At 49.4% G+C, this 26122-nt stretch overlaps 1 gene segment (V, D, J or C); it reads right to left on the bottom strand.

Moving 5' to 3' along the window:
• Positions 1-305: 305 nt before the first annotated feature.
• On the bottom strand, positions 306-24732 carry LOC122101392. The segment is given in 4 exon segments: positions 306-350; positions 5890-6069; positions 24390-24517; positions 24622-24732. Coding segments are annotated over 4 exon segments (399 nt in total).
• Positions 24733-26122: the final 1390 nt, after the last annotated feature.

Genomic DNA, 26122 nt, shown 5'->3' with positions numbered 1-26122 from the left:
TTACTTTTTGCTTATGTGGTGCTGAGGAATCGAACCCAGGCCTCATGCATGCAAGGCAAGCGCTCTACCACTGGGCCACCTTCCCAGCCCCCACATGTTATTTCTGACACACTATGTAAATCCACTCACACTGTGTGCATGTGAGTACATAACAGGGCTGCCAATGTTTCATTTGGGCAGCACAGCTACTGATGTTTTCTTCAACTCGAGGCCTCAGGCCTGCCATGCAGGTGCTCTAGCACTGGGCAGACTTCCAGTCTTTGATGGTATCAGTGCCATTTTTGAGAAGGGTCTGGTGATTTTGGTCATATTCTCACCTGGAGCTCCATCTTCCTACGTGAAGTTTCCATCTGGGGATTATAGGCACATGTCAGCACACTGAGCATCTTTCTCTGAGATGGAGTCTCATGAACTGCTTGGCCTGGCTGTGCTGGCCTGGTGAGCTCCTCAATCTCAGTCTGCAGGAGTAGGGATGTCACACACACACACACACACACACACACACACACACACACACACACACACACACACACAGCACAGCACAGCACAGCAAATGGTTGAAAAGAGTTTCCTGAAACATCTAGCTAGAATAGATCTCCACCTTCAAGCAGAACAGCTAGCCTTATGTGCCTGGACCACGGGTACCTGTCCTGGGTACTGTAAGCACAGCAGTCCCCTTCCTGTACTGTTCAGGGCATTTGCAAGAGCCTCCAGGGCTTGTGAGATGCTGGCTTTGCAGAGAACGGTGAGGCTGAACTCTGGAGGTCTGGGAGTAGAGGCACCTGGAGAAAGGCCCTCAGGGCTGGGCTGGGGAGGGCAGTGTGTGGTCTTCACACATGCATCTGTGACCCAGTGATTTGCAGTGCTTTACACTACTGGGCTATGAATTTGTTATGTTTTCTCTTCTTGGCCAAATGTGTACATTTCCATCATCAGTGTTTGACAGCTACATGCACACTCCACCTGAAACCTTTGTTTTCCTGGTTCCGACATGTTTACCTGACCAGTCCTTGAGCCCTGGTCATTCAGTGAATTCTAGTTGTGAGTGTGCTGACACACTTCCATTAGTGTACAATTCTGTGTTCAGGGTCAGCCAGAACTAACTTCTATCATGACAGATACAAGCCTGCAGGCTGCATTTTATTTTGTGCTGTCCTGGGGATTGGAACCCAGGGCCTGGACCCAGCCCATGAACTCTTGCTGAAGGCTAACACTCTACCACTTGAGCCACAGCTTCACTACTGCTGTCTTGGATCATTAGATTGGAGCAGCACAGACTTGCCTGCACAGGCTGGCTTCCCACATGAGCTTCAGATGTCCCGGAATAGCTAGGGTCAGAGGCTCCACTTTTCTTTTTAAAGCAGAGCCCAGGATCTCTTCATGAACATTTGGCAAGGAAGCTGAGATGTGAACTTAGAGAAGAAAGAGGAAACCACCCGAGACCCAGAGGGGAAGAGGAAAGCCCAGAGGCTGCCAGGTTCTGCACCTTCCTGATGCCACAGTTCCTGGTGTCTTCCAGGAGAATGGTGCTCATCTGTGAGCTCTGCAGATCCTCCTTACTGACCCGAGATCAGGTGTGGCTTTGCTGCACTTTACTTCATTCTGACCAAAAACCAAGACGGCCAGGGTTCAGGCAGATTCCTGATACTGGGCTCTGGTGTATCATTTCTCATTGTCAAGCTTTCCTGTTTGTTTTTCTGGTTCATATACATTGTGTATTTGTGACAATATCACATGTATTTTTTTTTTTTTTGGTTCCAGTCGTGGGGCCTAAACTCTGGGCTTGGGCACTGTCCCTCAGCTCTTCAGCTCAAGGCTAGCACTCTACCACTTGAGCCACAGCACCACTGCTGGCTTTTTTCTTTTTGCTTATGTGGTGCTGAGGAATCGAACCCAGAGCCTCATGCATGCAAGGCAAGCGCTCTACCACTGAGCCACCTTCCCAGCCCCCATGTGTATTGTATATTGTCATAACCTCAATGAGTCACTACATGTAACAGATTTCTCATAGGTAACCATTGATTTGGTAACTATCGATAAATTATTTTCATGTTCTTCCAATTGTTTTACCAACCATGTGATTCCTTGTTTCATGCAATTTTGTACCCAACTTCCAGCCTCCCTCTAATCCCATCCTCCCTCCATCCTTCCTCATTCTCTAGTAACCAACACTTTCTTTTCTGTTCTATGCAGTCTATTTCTTCTAGACATAATGTGATACTGGTGGTTCTATTGTTGGTTTATTTCCTTTACGCTAACTTCCTTTGGGTCTATCACAAATGACAGTCTTTCTTCCTTTCTGTGGGTTAGTTCTATTCCATTGTCCACACCTATCCCATTTCTTTTATCTGTTCTACTCTTGTTGGAACTTTACTTTAATCTTAGGCCCTTACTAAAATTAAAAATGTTAAAAAAAAACACAAAACAGCAAAAAACTTTGGAGTTTGCATTCTGAGCAGAAGAACTCCTCCCCACACTCTACCAGAAGACCAGCAATTATATTCTTCCCTGTTTGTGATAACAGTCATGCTGACTTAGGTGAGGTAATATTCCACTGTGGAAGTGATTTGCATTTCATTGAGATTGAGCATATTTTCTTGTACTTGAATACTTGTTTATCTTTTTAAGGAACTGTCAATGCAGGATTTTGATCATTATTTTATTGGGTTCTAGACTTAGTTGTTTCCTTGAGACGTTTGTTTCCATTATACACCATGCATAGTAAACCATTTTAGAGACATTATCACTACTATCCTTATAATGGAGCTTTACTCTTTTGACATTATTTCATGTTGCTGAAGAGGTGGTTCCCAGCAATCTCTTTGTGCCTTTGCATCTTTATTTTACGCTGTTGCTGTCATATGGAGTAGGAGTGCAGTCACAGGAATGAGTGTGCTGTCTACATTTTAACGTCAGACTCTGGCAGCACCAAGTTCACTTCTCTCCCTTCCCTGTGTGTCACTGGTGGACATGGATTAAGGGAGTGCTGGTTCTCCCCTCTCATGCATTCAGTGAGTGGTTCTGACCTGCTGTGTGTGCAGAGGAGGAACTCACCTTCCTCTGCCCCAGGCTGAGGTGAAAACCCAAGAGCCTGTCCTTTCTAGGCTCTCCCAAGTCACTTCACAGTTTCCTGAGAGGCTTCTCTGGTCTTTCTGAAATGTCCCCAACCCTTTCCTCCCTCTATATGTAGTGTGTGGGATTATCAGACACGACATCCACACTGAATGTTGGTCAGATCTCGGTCTTTGCCTTGCACCATATGGATTGTGGCGTTGGCAAGAATGTTGCCACCACGGAATCTGACCTGAGCTTCGAAGGGTCTTCTGCTCCCACAGACTCATCAGTGATGGAAATGACAGTCTTTCCTGCTTCCCCGCTTTAGTGCAAGTACAGATTATCAGACACGACATCCATATCCAGTGTTGGTCTTGTCTCTGCCTTGTGTGGCTTTATAATCAATCTGTGTTGCAGGAGAGGTTCTGTGGCTGTGGTACCATGGAACTCTGTTCTAAGATCGGTTGCTGACTGTTAAGCCCAGTGATAAGCTCACTCCCATGCTAAGTTATTCTGGGCCATTTCTGCCCTGAAGCAGGACCCTGGGCCTCGCTGCTCTGTCACGCACCTGCCTGTTAAATTGTCTTGCATTAATTTAATGCTGAAGGGAAGGGTATGCTATTTACTGAATTTTATCATTACACATTACATTAGCATATCAAATTACTAAGATCTCTCTCCTAAATGTGTTGTGTCAATTTAAAAGTATACAAATGTATCTTAGTGGTAGAACACTTAAATGATGTTTAGATTCAAATTATAGAAGGAAGTATAATTGTGCGGGAATGGGGAGAAAGTTTAAATGGGTGACAGTGATGGACACATGTTGATCAAACTGATTTCTTTCTTTCTATATCTTTTTTGTTGGTGGGGGTTGAACTCACTATGTGGGCACTGTCTGTGAGCTCCTTAGCTCAAGGCTAATGCTCTACCAGTTTGAGAGACAGCACCATGTGGTTTCTGAGTGGGTAATTGGAGATAAGAGTCTCGTGAGGACTTTTCTGCCCAGGCTGTTTGGAACCTTGATCCTCAGATCTCAGCCTTCTGAGTAGCTAGGACTACAGGCATGAGCCTGGGATTTAAAAGCAGTCCTGTGAGACTGTCCTAAGACAGAATGCTCAGCTTCCATGGGGAGAATCCAGGAGAATCATGGAAAGCACCCGCCCTGCTTTCTACTCTCTTCTGAATCACCATCCAGATGTCTGCCTCTGCAGAAAGAAACTTACTATCTCAAAAACACACAACTGTGAACAGTGCTGCAGGCCTGATTCTGCAGCAGATCATCAGATTAGCAAGTGCAAAACATGGAGTTCAAATCACTGTACCACAAATAGCAAATTAGGAGGTTAGCACCATCCTCCATTCTTCTAATTCCCTCCATCAGTGAGAATGCTCAGGGTCCCAAATGACAGTTTGTGCTCAAAAGATAGGAAGACAGAAAGAGCCTCAGGAATCATGAAAGTGTAAACAGCGCCATTCAAACCACAGCGAAACAGAACCAAGGCATGTCCAGAGGGACTGTGGGTGCTGGGGAAGTGTGCAGAGGGACCCTGGGAATGGGAGGAGGGAGCGTCACAGAACCTGACACACCGCTCCCACCCAGTTTCTGGGGTGAGATCCAGGGCTGCTGGCCCTGAGCACCTCCGCAGCTCAGGCTCAGGGTCTGGTGCACAGGACTCACACTGACCTCCCTCCTGGTGTCTTTTGCACAGTAATCCGTGGCTGGGTCCCCAGTGGCCACCCTGCTAGGCTCATGGACATCTGGTTCGTGGCTGTGTCCTCAGACACTGTGAGTTGACTCCTGAGAGACGGCTGCAGTTGAACATGTCTCCTGTCTTTCCCAGCAGTTTCCCTGGGGCTGTGGGACCCAGCTCCATCACTAATGACAGCTAGTGCCACCTACATGGTGCAGGCAGGGGACAGAGACCACGGGGGCTTGGCCAGGTCATGCTGTGGAACTCCTGCAGCTGCTGGGACAGGCCATCTGAGGACAGAGCACCTCAGGGCCAGGAATGGGGAGACACGGTGTGTTCTGAGTTCAGATGCAGTGTCTTCACAACATCTTGTCCGCATCCTGATGTCCTACACCCAGGAACGTCCAGCAAGGAAACAAAGACCCGCCCGACATTCCAGGCGACAGGAAGATGTCTGTGACTCACAGGAAGTATTTCCAGGGTCTGGCAGAGGCTGAGTGTAAACAAGTGAGCATGAGCCCAGTGTCGCTGGCTCATGCCTGCAAAGCCAGGTACTCAGAAGGCTGAGATCTGAGAATGGTGGTTCAAAGCCAGCCCAGGCAGGAAAGTCCCTGAGATTCTTATCTCCAATAAACCACCAGAAAATCAGAACTGTCGCTGTGGCTCAAGTAGTAGAGTGCTCCACTTGAGCTGAAGAGCTGAAGGACAGCGCCTAGTCCCAGAGTTCCAGCCTAAGGTCCTACCAAAAAAAAAAAACAAAAAAAAAGTGAGCAGCGAGTGTCTGCTCTTTCTCTAGGAAGACAAAGGACAGCATGGGGAAGGGCGGATGGTCTCTGCTCAGGATCTCAGCAGATGGAGAGAAACCAGTGGAATTGGAGAGCAATGTGTCACCCAGCCTGGGAGCCCTTAACACCCGAGACAGCTCTGTGTGGGACGCTGTGTCCTGTGGAGAGGCCAGGCACACAGAGGAGTCTGGGCCTGAGCTCCACAGCTGCTCCAGTGACTGCCATGATCTCAGTGTGTGCCCAGCGCCCCTGCTGGTGCTGACTGAGCATGACCTCAGTGTGTGCTGAGCACCCCCTGCTGGTGCTGAGCGCCCTGCAAGGAGTTTTGTGTCTGGCCCACACTGGATTTCCTGCACTGTGTCTCTAGCACAGTAATAGATGGCCGTGTCCTCCACTCTCAGGCTGTTCATCTGCAGGTAAAGTGTGTTCTTGCTGTTGTCTCTGGAGGTGGTGAAGCGGCCTTTCACAGAGTCTGCGTAGTATATGCTACTACTACCACTGATGTATGAAATCCACTCCAGCCCCTTCCCTGGAGTCTGGCGGACCCAGTTCATGCCATAGCTACTGAAGGTGAATCCGGAGGCTGCACAGGAGAGTCTGAGGGATCCCCCAGGCTGCACCAAGCCTCCCCCAGACTCCACCAGCTGCACCTCACACTGCACACCTGCAAACACAGAGAATCCTGGTCAGCAATGGTCACACACATCCACTGTTCTTCCCATTCATGTCCATTTGTACCCTCAGTATCCCTTGCTCCCCATGAATCACCTTTCAACAGAGCAACAAGGAGAACCCAGCGCAGCCCCAGCTCCATGGTGCTGGTCTGTGCTCAGTCACTGGTGGAATCTGCTCACTGAGCTCAGGTCAGGGATGGGCTGGTTTTCATGGGCAGAGGGACATCCTATTTGCATGTCCTCTGCTATAAAGCAGCTCTGGAGGGAAGTCTAGAGATTGCGCTCCCAGAGCAGAGGTGACTGTGCTGGAGGAGTTTGGTGACAATGGTCACCTTGGAGACATCATGATGCACTGACCATGTGCTGTGGTCACACTGTAGCTGCAGCTCCTTGGGAGCCTGAGGCAGAGTGTGAGAACACTGAGAGCTGTCTGGGGTACAGAGGGACACATATGTCCTCTCACTCTGCCATTGTGCCTGGCGATCGTTCTGTCAGCATTTCTGATCACACTCAAAACACAAAGTGCAACACACATGTGACCTCCTTGTGCACTCGCAAGAGTCTAAAACAATGGTGAATTTGTTTCCACACTGGCAGCGGCTCCCGTGATATGAGCTCCATGCCTGGTCTGGGCCTGCACAGCCAAGGAGGGCCCACAGTTCCTGGTGTGTTTCAGGAGAATGGTGCTCATCTGTGTGCTCTGCAGAGCTTCTGTCCTGAGCCGAGATCAGGTGTGGCTTTGCCGCACTATACTTCATTCTGACCACCAACTAAGATGGCCAGGGTTCAGGCAGATGCTTGATAGTGGACTCTGGTGTATCAGTTGTCACAGTCTTTGTTGTTTGTTTTTGTCAGTCATATGTATTGTGTATTTGTAATAATTTCAAATGTATTGTATATCGTCATAAACTCAGTGAGTCACTACATGTAACATACACTGCTCATAGGTAAACACTGATTTGGTAACTGGTGATAAATTATTTTCATATTCTTCATATTGTTTTATCAATCATTTGATTCCTTATTTGCTTGCAATTTTGTACCCAACTTCTAACCTCCGTGTAATCCTGTCTTCCCTCCATCCTTCCTCATTCTCTAGTAACCAACACTTCCTTTTCTGTCCTGTGCAGTCTATTTCTTCTAGACATAATGTGATACTGGTGGTTCTATTGTTGGTTTATTTCCTTTAAGCTAACTTCCTTTAGGTCTATCACAAATGGCAGTCTTTCTTCTTTTCTGTGTGAGTACTGTTCCATTGTCAACAGCTATCCCATTTCTTTTATCGGTTCTCTTGTTGAACCTTTACTTTAATCTCAGGCCCTTCCTCAAACTAAATGTGTAAAAAATACCCACAAAACAACACAAAACTTTGGAGTTTGCATTCTCAGCAGAAGAACGTTTCCCCACACTTTACCAGAAGACCAGCATTTATATTTTCCATGTTTCTGATAACAGTCATGCTGACTTAGGTGAGGTGATATTCCACTGTGGGATTGATTTGCATTTCATTGATATTAGCATATTATCTTGTACTTCAATATTTGTCTATTTGTTGTCAGTCATGGGGCTTAGACTCTGGGCTTGGGCCCTGTCCCTGCGCTCTACAGCTCAAGGCAAGAGCTCTACTGCTTGGGCCACTGTTGCACTTCTGGTTTTCTAATGGTTTATTGGAGATCAGAGTCTCACAGATTTTCCTGCCTGAGCTTGCTTTAAACCACGATCCTCAGATCTCAGCCTCCTGAGTAGCTAGGATTAAAGACGATAGCCACTAGCACCTGGATTATTTATCTTTTTAAAGAACTCTCAATGCAGATCTTCTGATCATTATTTCACTGGGTTCTAGAGTTGTCTTTTGTTGTTTCCTTGAGACATTTGTTAGGATGATACACCATGGATAGTAAACCATTTTAGAGACATTATCACTACTATCCTTATAATGAAGCTTTACTCTTTTGCATTATTTCATGTTGCTGAAGAGGTGTTTCCCAGCAATCTCTTTGTGCTTTTACATCTTTATTTTACGCTGTTGCTGTCATATGGAGTAGGAGTGCAGTCACAGGAATGAGCGTGTAGTCTACATTTTAACGTCAGACTCTGGCAGCACCAAGTTCACTTCTCTCCCTTCCCTGTGTGTCACTGGTGGACATGGATTAAGGGAGTGCTGGTTCTCCCCTCTCATGCATTCAGTGAGCGGTTCTGACCTGCTGTGTGCAGAGGAGGAACTCACCTTCCTCTGCCCCAGGTTGAGGTGAAAACCCAAGAGCCTGACCTTTCTAGGCTCTCCCAAGTCATTTCACAGTTTCCTGAGAGGCTTCTCTGGTCTTTCTGAAATGTCACCAACCCTTTCCTCCCTCTGTATGTGCGTGTGTGGGATTATCAGACACGACATCCACACTGAACGTTGGTCAGATCTCGGTCTTTGCCTTGCACCATATGGATTGTGGCCTTGGCAAGAATGTTGTCACCAAGGAATCTGTCCTGAGCTTAGAAGGGTCCTCTGCTCCCACAGACTCATCAGTGATGGAAATGACAGTCTTTCCTGCTTCCCTGTGTGAGTGAGTGTGCAGAGTATCAGACATGTCATCCACATCCAGTGTTTGTCTTGTCTCTGCCTTGTGTGGCTTTGCAGAGAATCTGTGCTGCAGGAGAGGTTCTGTGGCTGTGGTACCATGGAACTCTGTCCTGAGATTGGTTGCTGACTGTAAGGTCCACTCCTGGACTGCGAACAGACCTCGCCCAGTACCTGCGTTACCTAGGCAACTGGGACACATCTGCATCCACTGAGGTCACATCTTAATCTGATGTGGCCATACCTTTCTCTCACCAGATCCCACTTCCCTTTACCTGGACACACCTTTCTCCGCCCCTACCCTATATAAGGCCTAACCCAGGGCCAGATGCTCTCTTTTGCCAGCTGCATGCAGTTTCAATCTTGCCTGGTCCCAGCAGGTCTACTGAATAAACCTACCCCTTACCTGAATACACTTGCGTGGTACAGTTCTTACGCGGCCACCTCTTTTTACAAAAACCTAACATAAATGGCAGCCTGTCTTCGAGCTCTGGCAGCAGCAGCCACCTTAGCACAGGAGAGCACAAAACTCACTTTTGGCCAACCCACTACCATTCGCTCTCCCCACAGACTAAAGGACATTTTGTCTCATAAATCCCTGTCTTCCCTTTCCCCTTCCCGCCTATAGCTGCTTCATGTTACTTTTATTCAAAACCCTGACTTTTCACTGGAAAGCTGCTCCCCGCTCAATCCAGCTACCTTGCTTCCATCCAATTCTAACCCTCCTTCCCATTCCTGTACAGAGACCTTGGAGGAATTCACACCCCATTTTACAGGTATCTCGGAAACTCCTCTTCCTGACCCAGAAGACACCTGGTACATCGATGGCAGTTCCACATCTACCTCTTCAGGAAGGCGAGTTGCGGGCTATGCCATTGTTAATAACTGAACCATTCTTGAAAGCTGCCCTCTGCCCCCTAGCACTACCTCACAAAAGGCAGAACTTACAGCTTTCACTAGAGCCTAAATTTTAGCCAAGGGTCAGAAGATTAATATTTATACAGACTCAAAATATGCCTATCATATTCTCCATTCGCATGCAGCAATCTGGAAGGAGTGTGGCTTCCTGACCACCAAAGGGACTCCCATTACTAATGCCTCACTTATTCTTAAGCTATTAGAAGCTGCTTCCCTCCCCCAAGAGGTAGCGGTCATTCACTGCAGGGTACACCAGACAGGATTGGATGCCATTACAATTGGCAATTCAAAAGCAGACCGGAAGGCAAAGCTAGCAGCCCAGAGAAAACTACAGAGACAACTTCCAGCTCCTTTGCTTCTGGTATTGCCTTCAATACAACCCTCTTATACCCCACAGGAGCTCGAGGAACTTACCCACCAGGGAGTCTCCCAGGAAGCACAGGGATGGTGGTCTCTGGAAGGACGAGTTGTTCTTCCTGAGACACAAGCAGACAGCTTTCTTTCCCAGGTTCACCAGGCGCTGCATATTGGATACAAGCCTCTCTCCCACCTTCTTAAACCTTTAATCCATTGCCCTAGCCTAACTACCCAACTAAAGGCTATTACCCAAGCCTGCCCCACATGTGCTCTTACCTACTCACAGGGTGGTCTCCGACCAGCTGCATTCCCACACACCAAGCACGGGGACACACCCCAGGGGAAGACTGGCAGATAGACTTCACTCACATGCCCAGATGTAAGCGGCTGAAATACCTTCTTTTTCAGGATGGATTGAAGCCTATCCCACAATGTTGGAGACTGCTGACACTGTTGCCTCTGTCCTTATTAAAGAAATTATTCCTAGTTTTGGCTTACCCAGGTCACTTCATTCTGACAAGGGGCCTACTTTCATCTCCAAAGTGACCCAACAGGTGGCATCTTCTCTAAACATCCAGTGGAATCTATACATTCCTTATAGGCCTCAGTCTTCTGGAAAGGTTGAAAGAGCTAATGCACTTCTCAAAACACAACTTACTAAACTTTCTGTAAGCTCCAGCAATCCTAGCCAGAACTGTTACCCCTGGCGCTCACCCGCTTACGTGCTTCTCCCCGAAGCCCTACTTTCCTCAGCCCCTTTGAGTTAATGTATGGAAGACCTTTTCTCCTAGGTAATTTCCCTACTGACAATGCCAAGACTCCACTAATAGACTACCTTCCCGTCCTCACCTTTCTTAGGCACATGCTGCGTCAACATGCTGACCAGTGTCTCCCTCAGCCTCATCAAGGCCCCTTTCCCGCTCCCCCTGCCTGGTGATCAAGTGTTTCTCAAGACCCTTAATCCATCTGGTTTACACCCTAAGTGGACAGGCCCTCACCAGGTTCTGTTGACCATGCCCACTGCAGTCAAGCTCAAGGGACAGCCCCAGTGGATTCACCTGTCAAGAATAAAAAGGGCTCCTGCTCCTGCCCCTTCTATGCCAACCCTGACCTCCAGGTACACCTGTTCCCCGCTTGGGCCTACCAAGTTAAGGCTATCTCGCATCCCTGAAGATCCGGGTGAGTAACACTGAGCTAACTGCTCTCCTCTCCACACACCTCACTACCTCATCCCTTAGGTCACCTCCAAGCCATGGAGTTCCAATCTTTTCAGTAATATATTTCCTTTTCATCTTTGTCCAGCCCTCTGCCTGGGAAGACTTCCTCCAGACTTCATCTAAGAGACTGGCTTCTTGCAGACATCATGGAACTGGCACACCTGGAAGCAGTCAGCTTCTCCTCCTACTAGGTCACATCCCAGGCCACCTCTGGTCACATGCCTCCCATCTCCAGTGTGGCCACAGCTTTCCCCCACCTGGCCACACCTCTTCCTGTCCCTGGCCTAGATAAGTCCTGGCCCAGAGGTGGTCACCCCTCTTCCTCCCCCCTTTTCCTTTTTCAGCCATGCTTCTCCACCATGCTTGGTGGGGGCAGCCGTTCAGTCAAATTAACTTTTCCTGCCTGAATAGCGCCTGGTGTTCTTTTCACCGGCTACCCAATAAAACCTAGAATTTCCTAACCACCCCTTTTTTGTGAACCGAACTGCCTTGAGACACCACGCGAGATTTTTCACCAATACCATTGCTGGCCTTCACATCCATGTCCACACCACTTCTCTACTCTGGTGAGTGAAACTACTCTCTACGGCTCTCTGTTGCTCAGTCTCTGTCCAGACGTGGTGCCACGCCAGAGAGTTCCTACGGCCTTTAGCTGAAAGGCCGGTCACCTCCGAAGCCGAGGACGCTTGGTTTGGGGGGCTTGGCCATTTCTCTCTAGAGGGCTCTGGGGGAAGGCGGGATGCCGCTTCTGCCTGGTCAGCTCTCCTTCACTCACCACAGTGACTCTCCTACTCATTTAATGGGGTGCTGCGAATCACGCCTGAGCCATGAAACCCCTTTGAAATGTCTCCTGCGCTCCCTGGAAAGCCAGAGAGCCTAATTTTATGCCATTCTCAGATGTAGACAGTTTTTGCCACTGCAATGGTAAATGGTCAGAAGTCTGTTTACTTTCAGGCTCTCTTTGCTCTCTCTCTGCCACTCATGTCCAACATTCCCTATCTCTCCCTTTCTCTTTTCTACATGTTGGCTTGTGCCCTGAAGACTGCGATGCAGGCTGGGTCCCAGGAACCCCCCTCAAGATTCCCTCTCAAAGGCTAGCCATTCTAGGTTTAAAAATGGTCAGAGTTTCCATTTGTTTAGGTTTCCATCCATGCCTCATGAAACTTCTCCAGACTTCATCGAAGGACTCAACACCCAAGTGCCAGCTGCTGCCTGCTGCCTTCTCCCAGAGTGGACCACATCTCAGCCTTTTACCCCCACGACGCCCCTTGCAAGCAGGAAGTAGCCAGAGAGAATCTTCGCCCTTTTTCATAATTATCAAAAGGCTGCAATGTAAGGTCCATTGCTGGACGAGGAACAGACCTCGCCCAGGGCCTGCATTACCTAGGCAACTGGGACACCTGGAAGAGGTCACATCTGCATCCGCATCTTAACCTGATGTGGCCACACCTTTCTCCCACCTGATCCCACTTCCCTTTACCTGGACACACCTTTCCCCACCCCTACCCTATATAAGGCCTAACCCAGGGCCAGATGCTCTCTTTTGCCAGCCGCGTGGAGTGCCAATCTTGCCTGGTCCCAGCAGGTCTACTGAATAAACCCACCCCTTACCTGAATACCACGTGCATGGTGCAGTTCTTACTCGGCTACCTCTTTTTAAAAAACCCTAACACTGACTGTTACACCTACTATGAGCTCACTGCCGGTGCTGAGGTGTGCTGGACCAATTCTGTCCTGAAGCTGGACCCTGGGCCTCACTGTTCTGTCACTCACCTGCCTTGTGTTCAATAAGAAGCAGCTAAGCCTTCTGGGTTCCTTGGCAGGCAGTGCAGGAGAGATACAATCTCGGGTCCTGGGAGCCCTGTGAGGGTGGAGGCCCAGACCCCAGGGCCACCTCCTCATCACACCTGCAGCTGACGCGAGCTCAGCGCCCCCTGCTGGCCTAGGCTGTGTGCACGTTTGTGTCTGGGCTCCCAATGGGCTCCTCTCACTGTGTCTCTTGCACAGTAATACAGGGCTGTGTTCTTGGTTCTCAGGCTGTTCATTTGCAGGTACAGCGTGCTTTTACTGTTGTCTCTGGAGATGGTGAACCACCCTTCACAGAGTCTGCGTACCTTGTGCTACCACCCCCTGGATCAATTCGTGCAACCCACTCCAGCCCCTTCCCTGGAGCCTGGCGGACCCAGTTCATGTAGTAATCACTGAAGGTAAATCCGGAGGCTGCACAGGAGAGTCTCAGGGACCCCCCAGGCTGCACCAAGCCTCCCCCAGACTCCACCAGCTGCACCTCACACTGCACACCTGCAAACACAGAGAATCCTGGTCAGCAATGGTCACACACATCCACTGTTCCTCCCACTCATGTCCATTTGCACACTCAGTATCCCTTGCTCCTCATATATCACCTTTCAACAGAGCAACAAGGAGAACCCAGCGCAGCCCCAGCTCCATGGTGGTGGTCTGTGCTCAGTCACTGGTGGAATCAGCTCACAGAGCTCAGGTCAGGGATGGGCTGGTTTTCATGGGCAGAGGGACGTCCTATTAGCATGTCTTCTACTATAAAGCAGCTCTGGGGGGAAGTGTAGAGATTGGGCTCCCAGAGCAGAGGTGGCTGTGCTGGAGGCGTTTGGTGACAATGGTCACCTTGGAGACATCATGACGCACTGACCACGCGCTGTGGTTCACACTGTACCTGCAGCTCCTTGGGAGCCTGAGGCAGAGTGTGAGGACACTGAGAGCTGTCTGGGCTGCAGAGGGACACACATGTCCTCTCACTCTGCCATTGTGCCTGGTGATCGTTCTGTCAGCATTACTGATCACACAAAACACCAAGTGCAACACACGTGTGACCTCCTTGTGCACACGCAAGAGTGTAAATCAATCGTGAATGCATTTCCACACTGGCAGCGTCTCACGTGGTATGAACTCCATGCCTGGTCTGGGCCTGCACAGCCAAGGAGGGTCCACAGTTCCTGCTGTGTTCCAGGAGAATGGTGCTCATCTGTGAGCTCTGCAGAGCCTCCTTCCTGAGCCAAGATCAGGTGTGGCTTTGCCGCACTTTAATCTGACCACCAACCAAGACAGCCAGGGTTCAGGCATATACTTGACAGTGGGCTCTGGTGTATCACTTGTCATAGTCTAGCTTTCTTGTTTATCCTGTTTATATGCATTCGTTTGTAACAATATCATGAATGTTGTTAATCTCAATAATAATAATCTCAATAAGTCACAATGCATAACAATGTGCTCATAGGTATATTGGTATTTGGTAATTATGGAAAATGCCTTGTGTCTTCTTCAAATTGTTTTATCAACCCTTTGACAGTTTCCTTGCATCTGTCTTTCAAGTCATTTGTTACAGTGATTCCTAGTGCTGGACAAGCTGGTGAGCTGAAGGTGAACAACACTTTTGTCCATGAACAAGAATCCACTGACACAAAGCTGAGCAGATTCTGAGGAAGAGAGGAAAGGAGCAGCGACAGGGAGGTCCTGGGACCCAGGACATGGCAGAGAAGCAGTCAGGGTGGAGAAACTGTGGCACTGAGCTCTGACCTGTGTGCAGCTCTCCTGCTGGGGAAGAGAGCTGAGCTGTCAGCAGGTGACATCAGGTGTGCTCACAGAAGGACTGCCAGCTCTGCCATGGGACACATGGGCTGAGGAGGCGTTATCTAGCAAAAACCCTGAAATGAAAGAAACAGAAAGAAATCACCAACCCTTGTGTTGGGCGTGTGGACCAGTTATTAGGCAGCTAGTCAATGAGAGAAAGCATCAGGTTCTGACACTGAGTACCAGTCATGGATCCAAAAGGGAAAAGGAAATTGAGGCCTGACTCAAATTGTGGGGAACCAGCCTTGAGTGAGAAAGCAAAGGGAGAGTGCAAGGTCCCTGTTTGTGCAAAAGTGCACAATAAAATGTTTATCAACACATGAGAGATACCGAGTGTTGGGGGCCAAGCTGGGTCATGTAAAGCAGGCAGGCTGACAGTGAGAATGTAAATGAGAACGTGACTGGAAGTTATACCACGGTCCATGAGCACACAAACACTAGAAATGCCATGGATTCCAAACTCCAGTAATGTCCAGTGGCACATTTGCTTCTTATCTTCAGTTGCTGTGGCATTGTTTACATCACAAGCCAGGAGATTAACCCAGGTGTCCATGAGAGAAGGAATGGAGAAAGGAAATGTGGTGTCTTTGCAAAACAGGAGATTGTTCATCCATGGAAGGGAGGAAGTCCTGGCATTTGTGAAAACATAGATGACTCTGGGGAGTTCACGTGAAGTGTGGTAATGCAGCTCAGAAAGACAAAGGAGGGCTTTTGACACCTGTGTGGTCTGTATTTGTGAAAACTTGTAAGTCAGCAGACCGCAAGCTTCCTCACTGTCAAAGAATGGAACCTGTGCATGGTGTACGATCCTTAGCTCTGCGTTGACAACGGTTCCACAGCATTTGTGTGCATTGTCACGTTGCACTCTAAGTGTGAATGTGCATCATTTTAATTGTCAATGCTATGTCAAGGAAGTAGAAAAAATTACAAAGCTTTCTGACCTTGAGAACTTTTAGCAAAGTGGTGAGAAGGACACCAAACGTCACCATCGCAGCAGGAGCAGGGCACCATTGCCATCCCTCCCTTTTTCCCAGAACCCGATGCTCATGGGGGCTCGGTCATCTGGAGCATGTGGGCTGAGCCCTCTCCTGAGCAGGGCCTAGACACCAGCAGCCCCTCCACAAGGTGAGCCTTAACTTTCCCGATGCTCTTCCTGATCTGTTATTTGAACTGACACTAAACATAGTGGGCAGCCTGTCAGGATTAGTGCATGTATCTGTTGTATACTGTTTAGATCCTGTTAAACACAGTTATGTCCTCAAGCATTTATCAATTCTTAATTGTGTTTTGTCTGGGTTCTGGAATGTTCAGTCTAGAGTATTTATTTATGTCCACACATATTGCAATATGCAGTGCCTGGGGACAAGACAGTAATGGACACAGGTCTCGAATCAGGTTTCGGGTGCCTGGGGCCTGAAGCCTTCCACCAGCTTCAGGTGCCCTGGGGCCATTTTACAAGGTATTTACTGAGTAGAGTGCAGGGTGTACCTCAGAGTGTGAGGTCACAATGTCCTTAAAGTCACAAGCACCAATTAAATGGTCTAATCACACTCCAGTGATAATGACCTCTTTATCTTAAGAAGCCAAAGTAAGCAGTAATTGATTCTTCTCTAGCCCAAGCTGCCAGAAAGCCTGGTGTGAAATTAGCCTACACTAGCATAGAAATCTGCATTCCCATCAAGTCAGGACTGAGTGACCTTTTCAGGAAAGTCTCAGTGCTCTGAGGGTTCATGTGGGAGGTGGCAATGCATCCTCCCTATCTTTTTGGGTCTCAGAGCTTGAGTTTTGGGAGCTCTCAAGACATAGCAATGGCATTATATGCCCTTAATATCGAAATTCCATTCCTGTGTGCAATCCTTCAGTAGCAGATACACATTGGAAAGACCCACATAATGCAATCATCATGTCAGCCGATATGGTGGAAGGATGACACTGATAATGCCTGGAAGCCTGGAACTGTCAAAGTACGGGGTGGTGGGTTTGCTGGTGCGTCCAAAGGCTCAGTGGACGTCTGCCTACCAGCCCGGAAATTAAAATTCAGAAATGAACAGACAATCACCCAACGTCCAGGAGGCTGTGGAGGGATCTTCAGGAGGATGAGGAAATCTATAGGCTCAGGGAGAACAGGAGGAACCAGGTTGACACCGATCTACCCTGGGGCAAATAAGGGAGCTTTCTCAAGAAGCTGGAGGAGCTTATAGGAAAATGGAGAGGAAATCAACAGGAAGTATCTATACCCATGGTGGTGGTATTCACACTGCTGGTGTCTGTGTGGGGACTCCTATGCTGGGTAAACTGTTGTATGGAAATGTGGTGTGCTATGTAACAACTCAGCATTGAGCTGGAGGAAGGCTTTGCCATCCTGGAGGCCAAAATCTGAGTTCCACAGCTTGGTGTCTTTACTGGGATGTCTGCGGTCACCAGGGCTGCGGCACACACGGGTACCAGGATCCCAGGTCTGCAGAGCACTGCACCCCTCCTGCTCCACACACACTCAGCAGGTACCTGGAGGGTGCTGTCTCCTGGTGAGGAGAAGGGTTTGTGTACTGTCCAAATGATTCCACAGGATGAAACCTTCACAAGTGTGAGACGCCTTTCCTAAGCCATGGAGTTCAGACAAAAATCCTTCCTCAAGAAATGAGCCTTGTTCCTTCGGGTAATGGTGTGGTGAGGGAACAGGGTGAGATTTGTCTTTGTCTCAGGGAGGGGAGTATGAAAGGAGTGTGAGGAGCAGCACCACAGGGACCAGAACGCGGGGCAGAGGCCTCGGGAGGCAGCTCTGCTCAGCACAGGGTTCAGGGTGAGCAGCAGTGCCCGGACATGCACAACGCCAGGACTCACGGACACCTGCCCTCGCTCCTGAGCCTCACAGCACAAACAGGCAGCCCATGTGTCCATTTCCCTAGAGCCGCGGATGGTGGAGGTGAAATCATGTGTTCAGAGTGGACAAGGTTGAGCTCTGCATCAACGTCCCTCGACTCCTGGTCAGCCTCCCTCCAGACCCGACGTCCACCTCCATTCCCACAGGAGGCCTGCTGAGAGGCAGCAGGAGAGGGCTGATGCACGCAGGCTGAGACATGCACCGGCACGTTCCCCAGGTCTGCAGAAGCCCCGGCCTGAGCAACACCTGACCCCAGGTCCCCACCTGACCTGGGGTTCAGTCCACACACTTACAACCTCCATTTCTGCTGACCAGAGAAAAGAAGACACATGGAGGAGAGTCTCTGGGCAGGAAAATGAGTTCGCTGACACTACCCCATTGTCCAGTCGTGAGCTGGATGTGCACAGGCGGGAATGGGAGAAAGGGAAGGTTTGCCAGCTCCAGGGGTGGTCATCTGGCTTCTCCTCACAGGATTTGGAAGTACTGGGTTAGAACTCAGGCCTGTGCTCTTTGGGCCGTCGTGCCGTGACTGGCCATGCCTCTCATTTTGCTGTCAGCTGTTATTCGGGCACAGCCTTGGTGTTGACTGAGGCTGGGCTCGGAGCTCAAACGCTGTGTCCATAGCTCTGGTGTAGCTGGGGGCCCTGCGGGCCTGGGCCGTCACCCCCAGCTCCTTGACTGAGATTCAGCTGGCTAGTGTTTTCACTGGCTGGATTTGAACCATGATCCTCCAATCCCCACTTCCCGCACAGCCTGGATTGCAGGGAGGACCTGTGCGTAGCCATGTCCCTCACGTTTTCAACGGGAATTTCAGGGCCTCCTCAGCAGGGAATCCCAGAGTGTCTCCCCAGGTCTGATGGGAAAGTGATCGTCAGGTCCCCTGGCCTTCCTCAGGTCCTGGGGACCACGGCTGGGTCATTGCCGTTTCCAGGCCGATGCCCTGGTCTCATTGATGTTGGAGCATGCTTTATCGTTTGAAGATCATGATCACTTTGTGAACTCAGAGATGCCACGGAGTGGCAGCCTCCCAGATCCAGAGGAGATCACTGGCAGTCAGCTGTACAGATGCAGTGAGACGGTGACACCAGCACTGGGCTGCAGGCTGTATTCTGGATGGACTCTGGGCTCGGGCGTGCTCAGCATCCGTGTGGATCCCGTGCGTCCCTGTGGCAGGCTTGTGGCAGGGCTCACACCTGGTCTCCTCAGTGTGTCCTACACAGTCGTGCAAGGCCGTGTGCTCCGTGGTCACGGAGCTCAGCTGCAGGGAGCACTGGTCCTTGGAGGTGTGCACTGTCATGGTGACTCTGCTCTGGAGGCTCGGGCTGTATGCGGTGCTCCCACGTTTATAGATGTATCCAGTCCCCTCCAGCGTTTTCCCTGAGGCCTGTCGGGTCCAGCTCCGCAGTCACCATGCTGACGGAGTCACCAGAGACCGCAGGAGAGGGACAGCGTCTGCACCGGCCTCCGCAGGCCAGGGCCTGACTCCTGCAGCTGCACCTGGGACAGCACAGCTGTGGACAGAGGAGCAGCTGCGTCTCGGCCCAGACGCCGCATCCCACGCTCCTGCCCAGTCCCAAGTCACCACCGCTGTGAGCTGCCAGCAGGAGCCCAAAGACCACACCTGCTCCATGTTCACGAGGTCACGTCTGTCACGCGCAGACGCATTTCCAGAGCGCGGAAGAGGCTGAATTTAAGCGAGGGTGGGACTTATCTGGGTGTGAATGCGGGAATTCTCTGGGTGTGTATGCGGGAATTTGCATGTGGGGCCACCCTGCTTGTGGCTGCATACGAGGGGCAACGTCCCTGTCACCTGTCCCCTGAGAGGAGGTGATCACGGGTCTCTAGTCACCTGAGCCCTGTGACCACAGCCTTACCTCCCTGGTCCTTGCAATTACCAAGAGGCATTCATGCTGAAAGACCTGATTTTTCATTTAGATATGTAATGTGTGAACGCAAACAGTGTCTTTCTTTAACACACAAACAAATACACACCTACACATACCTGTACACACACCTCACAGGTACATACATGCCCACAATACACAAGCACACATATATACACAAACACACATATACGTACATACACAGAACCTTGGAACCTTGATCAGGAAGTAGATCCACTGAGTGTCAGTGGAGGGAAAGAGAAAGAACAAGCATGCAGAAGCAGGAGAATCCTTGTGGACCAAGTGTTCTGGGACTGCAGAGCTTGTCCTGGTCTTCAGAGGTGTACTGAACTGGGAGGGAGATTGGTAGATGTGACCGCTCATGAGAAGAGCCTGCAGGATTGCATGAAGACACACGGTGGTTACTCGGGTAGTTTACTCCCAGGAAATAGAAAAGAAGGTTCCAGAGAGACCTGGAGTCCCTGGTGTACATGTATACTGTTCAAGTCAGCGTGTCTGCATTCTGATGAAGACTGGCTCACTCCCATTTCAGCCATAGCACCACTTCTGGCTTTTTGGCCGTTAATGGAGGTAAGAGTCTCACAGCCTTTCCTTCCTGCACTGGCTACAGTGTGATCCCCAGATCTGTGTGTGATCCTCTCCTCAACTGCTAGGATGAGAAGGAGAGCACTGGGGCCTGGCTCCACTTGCTTATTCTAAACCCCCCATTTCCTCATCAGTGTCACTGTGACACTGGGTTGGTGTTGAAATGCACACACTGCTGTGTAGCATCGGTCTCAGACAGTGAACAAGTAGTGACATCACTGATCCCGAGAACCGGGTCTCTCAAGGATCAGACTGTGATGGTGGAGAGGGAAAGTCTTCTACCTGTGCCATGGATGTACAGAGACTTACTAACCGTTTATTCACTTCTTATTGCTGACCAGTGTGCTCTTGATATTAGGGGGCAGACGCCAGTTCCCACTGTGTGGAGACACAGATGGCATTCTGCAGGGCAGGAGTGTCCTTATCGGCCTCGTAAGGAGAGATGATCTTGCTTCCTGGAACAAAGAGGCACAAAGCACCAGTGTATAAACCCACTCCCCATCCTCTGTGAAAAGTGCAGTGTTTCTCTTCCTGCTGATCTCTGTCTGTGGAAACGTCTGAATGAGACGGGACAGCAGGAGCCCACGGTGCTCCCTCACAGTCCTCACCCTGCCTCCATGTCTCCAGGAATTCTTGGTCTCTGGAGCAGAGCTGAGCAACTCTTTCCAGAGAATTCCACATTTGACTGCTCAGCCCATGATTCTGGCAGCAGCAGGAGGCAGAGGACGCACGCCGGAAGACACAGGTCAGACCACGGAGCAAACGCCCTCCACTGGAGTTCATGCGTGGAATCCACGTCCCTGGAGGGTCGGCAGCAGGCTGGCCCCTGTGGTGACCCGGTGAGTCTGTCACTCGCGCCTCATGCACAGGGTAGAACGACAGCATCAGGCACTGGACGCGGCCTGTCCTCACCCCGGCCCCTGGAGGAGAAGCTCTGAGAAGCACAGGGCTCTGTGAGCGCTGCCGCTGCCCGCACTGCCCTCTGAGGAGCCTTCCAATTATGGTGTCTGTTCCTCCTCCACTGCGCTTTCCTCGTCTTGAGTTCTTGGCTCTTTTTGAGTGGTTTGCCTTGCTGTTTCTTCTAAATATATGAATACGACTGTCATCCAATAGTGCTGAGAGGGGTCACCAAGGTGACACCACATGCTCTGCCCAGTAATGATGTCACAGGACACGTTACTGGAGGCGGCGTCTTGACCTTCACGGTCTCTCTGGAGAAGCACCAGTCAACACGCTGTTGCTCGTTATACATGCAGATGAAATACTGGAGCTAAAGTGAAGGTGACAGATGATTGCTTTTTTATTTCTGGTGGTGGTCCTGGGCCTTGAACTTCAGGACAGCCTGGGTGCAGTCTCTGTGCATATCTGCTCCAGGCTCAGGCTCTACTACTGAGCCCCAGCTCCATTCCTCACCTTTGGTGGTTAATTGGAGATCAGAGTCCTATGGACTTTCCTGCCCAGCCTCACTTAGAACACAATCCTCAGATGCCATCCTCCTGAGTTGCTAGATTTACACGCATTATTGACAGGTTCCCAGCTAGGTGATGACAAATTCAGGATCTAACAATGTTTGCAGAACACTTAATGTAATGGCTCCAGAACACATCTTCTCGTCAGCACAGGGCCCGTCCTCCATGAGTGATCCTACAGCAGCCTCAGGACAAGTCTCAGAAATCCAGAAGCCTGAAACCAGGTCATTTCTTCAACAATAGGGATGATCCAAGTCTCAGAACCTAGAAGACATCATCTCTGCAGAATATGGAGTAGTCCATGTAAGGTCATGTTCTGTGGATTAGCTTCATTTGACAATGGTTTCACAGTAACTGCACCCTCGGGATCATGGGGCTGCACAGCGGGAAGTAAAAGACTGAGCAGAGGCAGCAGTGGTACTCACTAGACACTATGTAGATGATGACTTATACAGCTGATGGAGGGAGAAATGGGGAGAGAGCTAGAGAAGGGTTGATATTGTACAAAGAAAACATATTCTTTATCTAACTTATTCAACTGTAACCCTGTGATCATCACATTTATAATAATAATAATTTTGGAAATGCTGCAAATCTAAATACATGAACATTTAATTATGAATTTTATACCAATAGAGGTGGAACAATATTTCCCATTCGGAAGAAATTTTGAAAAATGTTTTCAGGAAACCCAAATGAGCACCAATATCAGAAGTATTCACACGTGCCCTGAGATGATCCTTCCCTGTCCCCATTACCCATGAAACACAGTGTGGCACAGTGCCTGGACCCTGAGGACTACACACCGCTGACCTGCAGGCCCCTAGACATCAGTAGAGCTCACACAGGGTTAATTGTATGTTTCCTCATTTATTCACTCATTAATTTAGTTATTTATTCATTATAATGACACATGCCAACAACAGGATGCTATAAAATACACAGTACACACACACATAGATAAATGTTCAGTAGGTTAAGTAGATTTTGTCTAAACTATTGATGATTTCTGTTAGGTACAAATCTTCCCATCCTGTCTTCACTCCTTACAATGATGAATACAGAAGTGTCTTCTACAGACTCCTCCCTGTGCTACAGGAACCAGGGCCTCCTCACCAGGAGTTTTCTCTTCCAAATGAGGTCACATCTGTCTCCACATGGACAGAGTAATGGATGTCTCCTGATGAGGTGATTGGTTTGTCTCATCATCCACAGAAATTGTCCAGGGGAAAACCTCAGAACTCTGAGTTCTTCTTCCTAAAGCCTGTAGAGTTCACACATACGTTCTTGTTCAGGAAGTGAAGCTTGCTCTTTTCTGAACAGAATGTAATGGAGCAATAAACAAGGACCTGTTTGAGCAGGTTAGAGGACGTCCAGGATGCAGGAATCTCAGTCAGATTGCTGTGAGATCACCTGGCCCAGCTCCTCGTGGCCAGAAAGAGGCCCTGGTCAGGGGAGACTGCAAAGTCCACCAACATTTCCCAGCTCAGCAATAGGCTGAGCTCCAGGGGTATGGCCGACCCCTGTATTTTATGACTTGTGTCCCCAAGTACATTTGGTGTCTGGACAAAGAGAAAAGGAGGCTGTGATACCAAGAATCACTGAGTCAGAAAGGGAATGAATGGAGCAATTCTGTTAGGACAGTTCTGAACCCCTGAGCAGTGCCACAGGTGGAGGGAGGAGGGCAGCATTTGAGGCCTGTTAAGAGTCATGGGTCAATGGGCTGTGCGCTCTCTCTCTCTCTCTCTCTCTCTCTCTCTGTCTCTCTGTCTCTGTCTCTGTGTCTCTGTCTCTGTCTCTCTCTGTCTCTGTCCCTGTGTCTCTGTCTCTCCTATTTTTAATACAGAGTCTCCTTCTTGTTAGGCACATATTTCCCACTGTTGTCCTTTCTGCAGCTTTTCTGATTTTATTAATTATCTGGTACTGTGCTGTGGTTTTGCCTGGGGCAGGTTCCAGACAGTGATTCCACACTTGCCTCCTGTGTAGCAGGAATCACAGGAAACAGCTGCCACATTCAGCTTATTTATTGAGATGAGGTCCTCAAAATCATTCTTCTCTCCTCCTCCCAAGTCTTTAGGATTACAGACACCAGTCACCATGCCAGGTGGTTTCCCTCTTGTTCACAGAAGGAATTCTGGGAAACCTGAGATCTTTGTCTTGAGTCTCATGGGGTCATCAGGGTCTCTCAGTTTCTTCAGGATCAAATACTGGTCACCACTGCAGAGCCATTTTTGCTTCCACCGTGATACTCTGTTCATTCTTAAAGTCCTAGCAAAGGACTGGAGACATCACAGAGGAGTGCGGGTCATGAACTCAGGAGAGATGCTGTCACACTGTGGACACAGAGGCAGGGCAGACAGCAGGAGAGCAGCCCTGGGCTCTGTGTGCAGCTGCTCCTGAGCTGACCTGGTTCCAAGCTGTGCCCAGCCCCCCCTGCTGGTGCTGAGCGCCCTGCAGGAGGTTTGTGTCTGGCCCACACTGGATTTCCTGCACTGTGTCTCTAGCACAGTAATAGACGGCCGTGTCCTCCACTCTCAGGCTGTTCATCTGCAGGTAAAGTGTGTTCTTGCTGTTGTCTCTGGAGATGGTGAAGCGGCCCTTCACAGAGTCTGCGTAGTTTGTGCTACTACCACCTTGATTAATTTCTCCAAGCCACTCCAGCCCCTTCCCTGGAGCCTGGCGGATCCAGCTCATCCAGTAACCACTGAAGGTGAATCCGGAGGCTGCACAGGAGAGTCTCAGGGACCCCCCAGGCTGCACCAAGCCTCCCCCAGACTCCACCAGCTGCACCTCACACTGCACACCTGCAAACATAGAGAATCCTGGTCACCAATGGTCACACACATCCACTGTTCCTCCCACTGGTGTCCATTTGCACACTCAGTATCCCTTGCTCCCCATGAATCACCTTTCAACAGAGCAACAAGGAGAACCCAGCGCAGCCCCAGCTCCATGGTGGTGGTCTGTGCTCAGTCACTGGTGGAATCAGCTCACAGAGCTCAGGTCAGGGCTGGGCTGGTTTTCATGGGCAGAGGGACGTCCTATTTGCATGTCCTCTGCTATAAAGCAGCTCTGGGGCAGAAGTATCAGGAGGACAGCCCCTAGAGGAGATGCAGGTGGAAGACAGAGTTTGTTAGTTGAGTGTATAAACTGTGAAATTTCTCTAATCAATTGGCTTCAAGAAAACCAGATTGAATATGAACTTCTTTACAGAAGTTTAACTCTGCTTCGATTAGTCAAGATTGCTGAGCCATTTGCTTTTTAAAAACATTTTCCCATTTCCTTTTTTATTGTTTACTAATTGTTTGTATTTGGGAAAGTAATGGAGTCACATAAAATCTGGACAGGAATGAATAAATATCACAGTGATACTCACCAAACACTGTGGAAAATGAACTGGAAATCTTATGGGTGGGGACAGGAAGGAAGGATTGGGAGAGAGCAACAGAAGGGGAAAATGGTTCATAAAGAACTGCACTGAGGACTGGGAAGGTGGCTCAGTGGTAGAGCGCTTGCCTTGCATGCCTGAGGCCCCGGGTTCGATTCCCCAGCACCAAATAAGCAAAAAGAAAAGAAGCTGGAAGTGGTGCTGTGGTGCAAGTGGTAGAGCGCTAGCCTTGAGCTGAAAAGCTGAAAGACAGCGCCCAGGCCGAGAGTTCAGGACTCACGACCGGACCCCACCCCCCCAAAAAAAAAGAACTGCCTGATTGTACCTGATTCACCTAACTTTAACTGCTCTGTACATCAACTACACAATTTTTTAAATTAAATAAAAACAAAATAAAAAAAAGTCGCTCTATAAACGTGTTGCCATTCCGTGAAGCACTTTATGAACACACTGAGGCTTAATCAACGTTGCCCATTTCAACATTCTTGCCCACCCCTCCACCTCCTCTTCCCTCTCTCTGCTTAATGTTTAGGACATGTATGCTGACATCATTGAACACAGCAGTTCATGGATTCAAGGCATGTGGATCTGAGTCATTCCTTCCTCACCTTTCCCCTTTGACCCACCCTTAGCTCAGTGTTCTCAATTCTGTGGCATAGGCACTGTATTCTTGCCTGCGTTCTCCATGTTGTCTCCTTCATTCATCTACCATTTTCCCTCATCTCTCCACTCCCAGTGCCCTCTTTCTGGTGCTTACTTTGTTAGTCTTTGACTTAGTCTTTGTGAAGAGCTATACTCTTTGATCTCTCCATAGGGTCTATTGTATGTGTCTCCCAGTGAGACATGTAACAACAGCAGGAGATGACCATTAGCATCGTTGTTCTGGGAAGCAGGGATGACCTGAGCTCTCTGCTCTTATTGCACATGGAGCACTGCTCTCATCCACACACATTGTGAGAAACCTGTCATCCAGGAAGGTCACCACGCTAGACCCAGGTCCCCACCACCACATTGTCCCCAC

Source organism: Dipodomys spectabilis, unplaced genomic scaffold (assembly GCF_019054845.1).
Source record: "Dipodomys spectabilis isolate Male_0828 unplaced genomic scaffold, ASM1905484v1 ptg000657l, whole genome shotgun sequence".
NCBI lineage: Eukaryota > Metazoa > Chordata > Mammalia > Rodentia > Heteromyidae > Dipodomys > Dipodomys spectabilis.
Note: the sequence above shows the minus strand (reverse complement) of the source record. Positions and strands in the feature narration are given on the sequence as shown.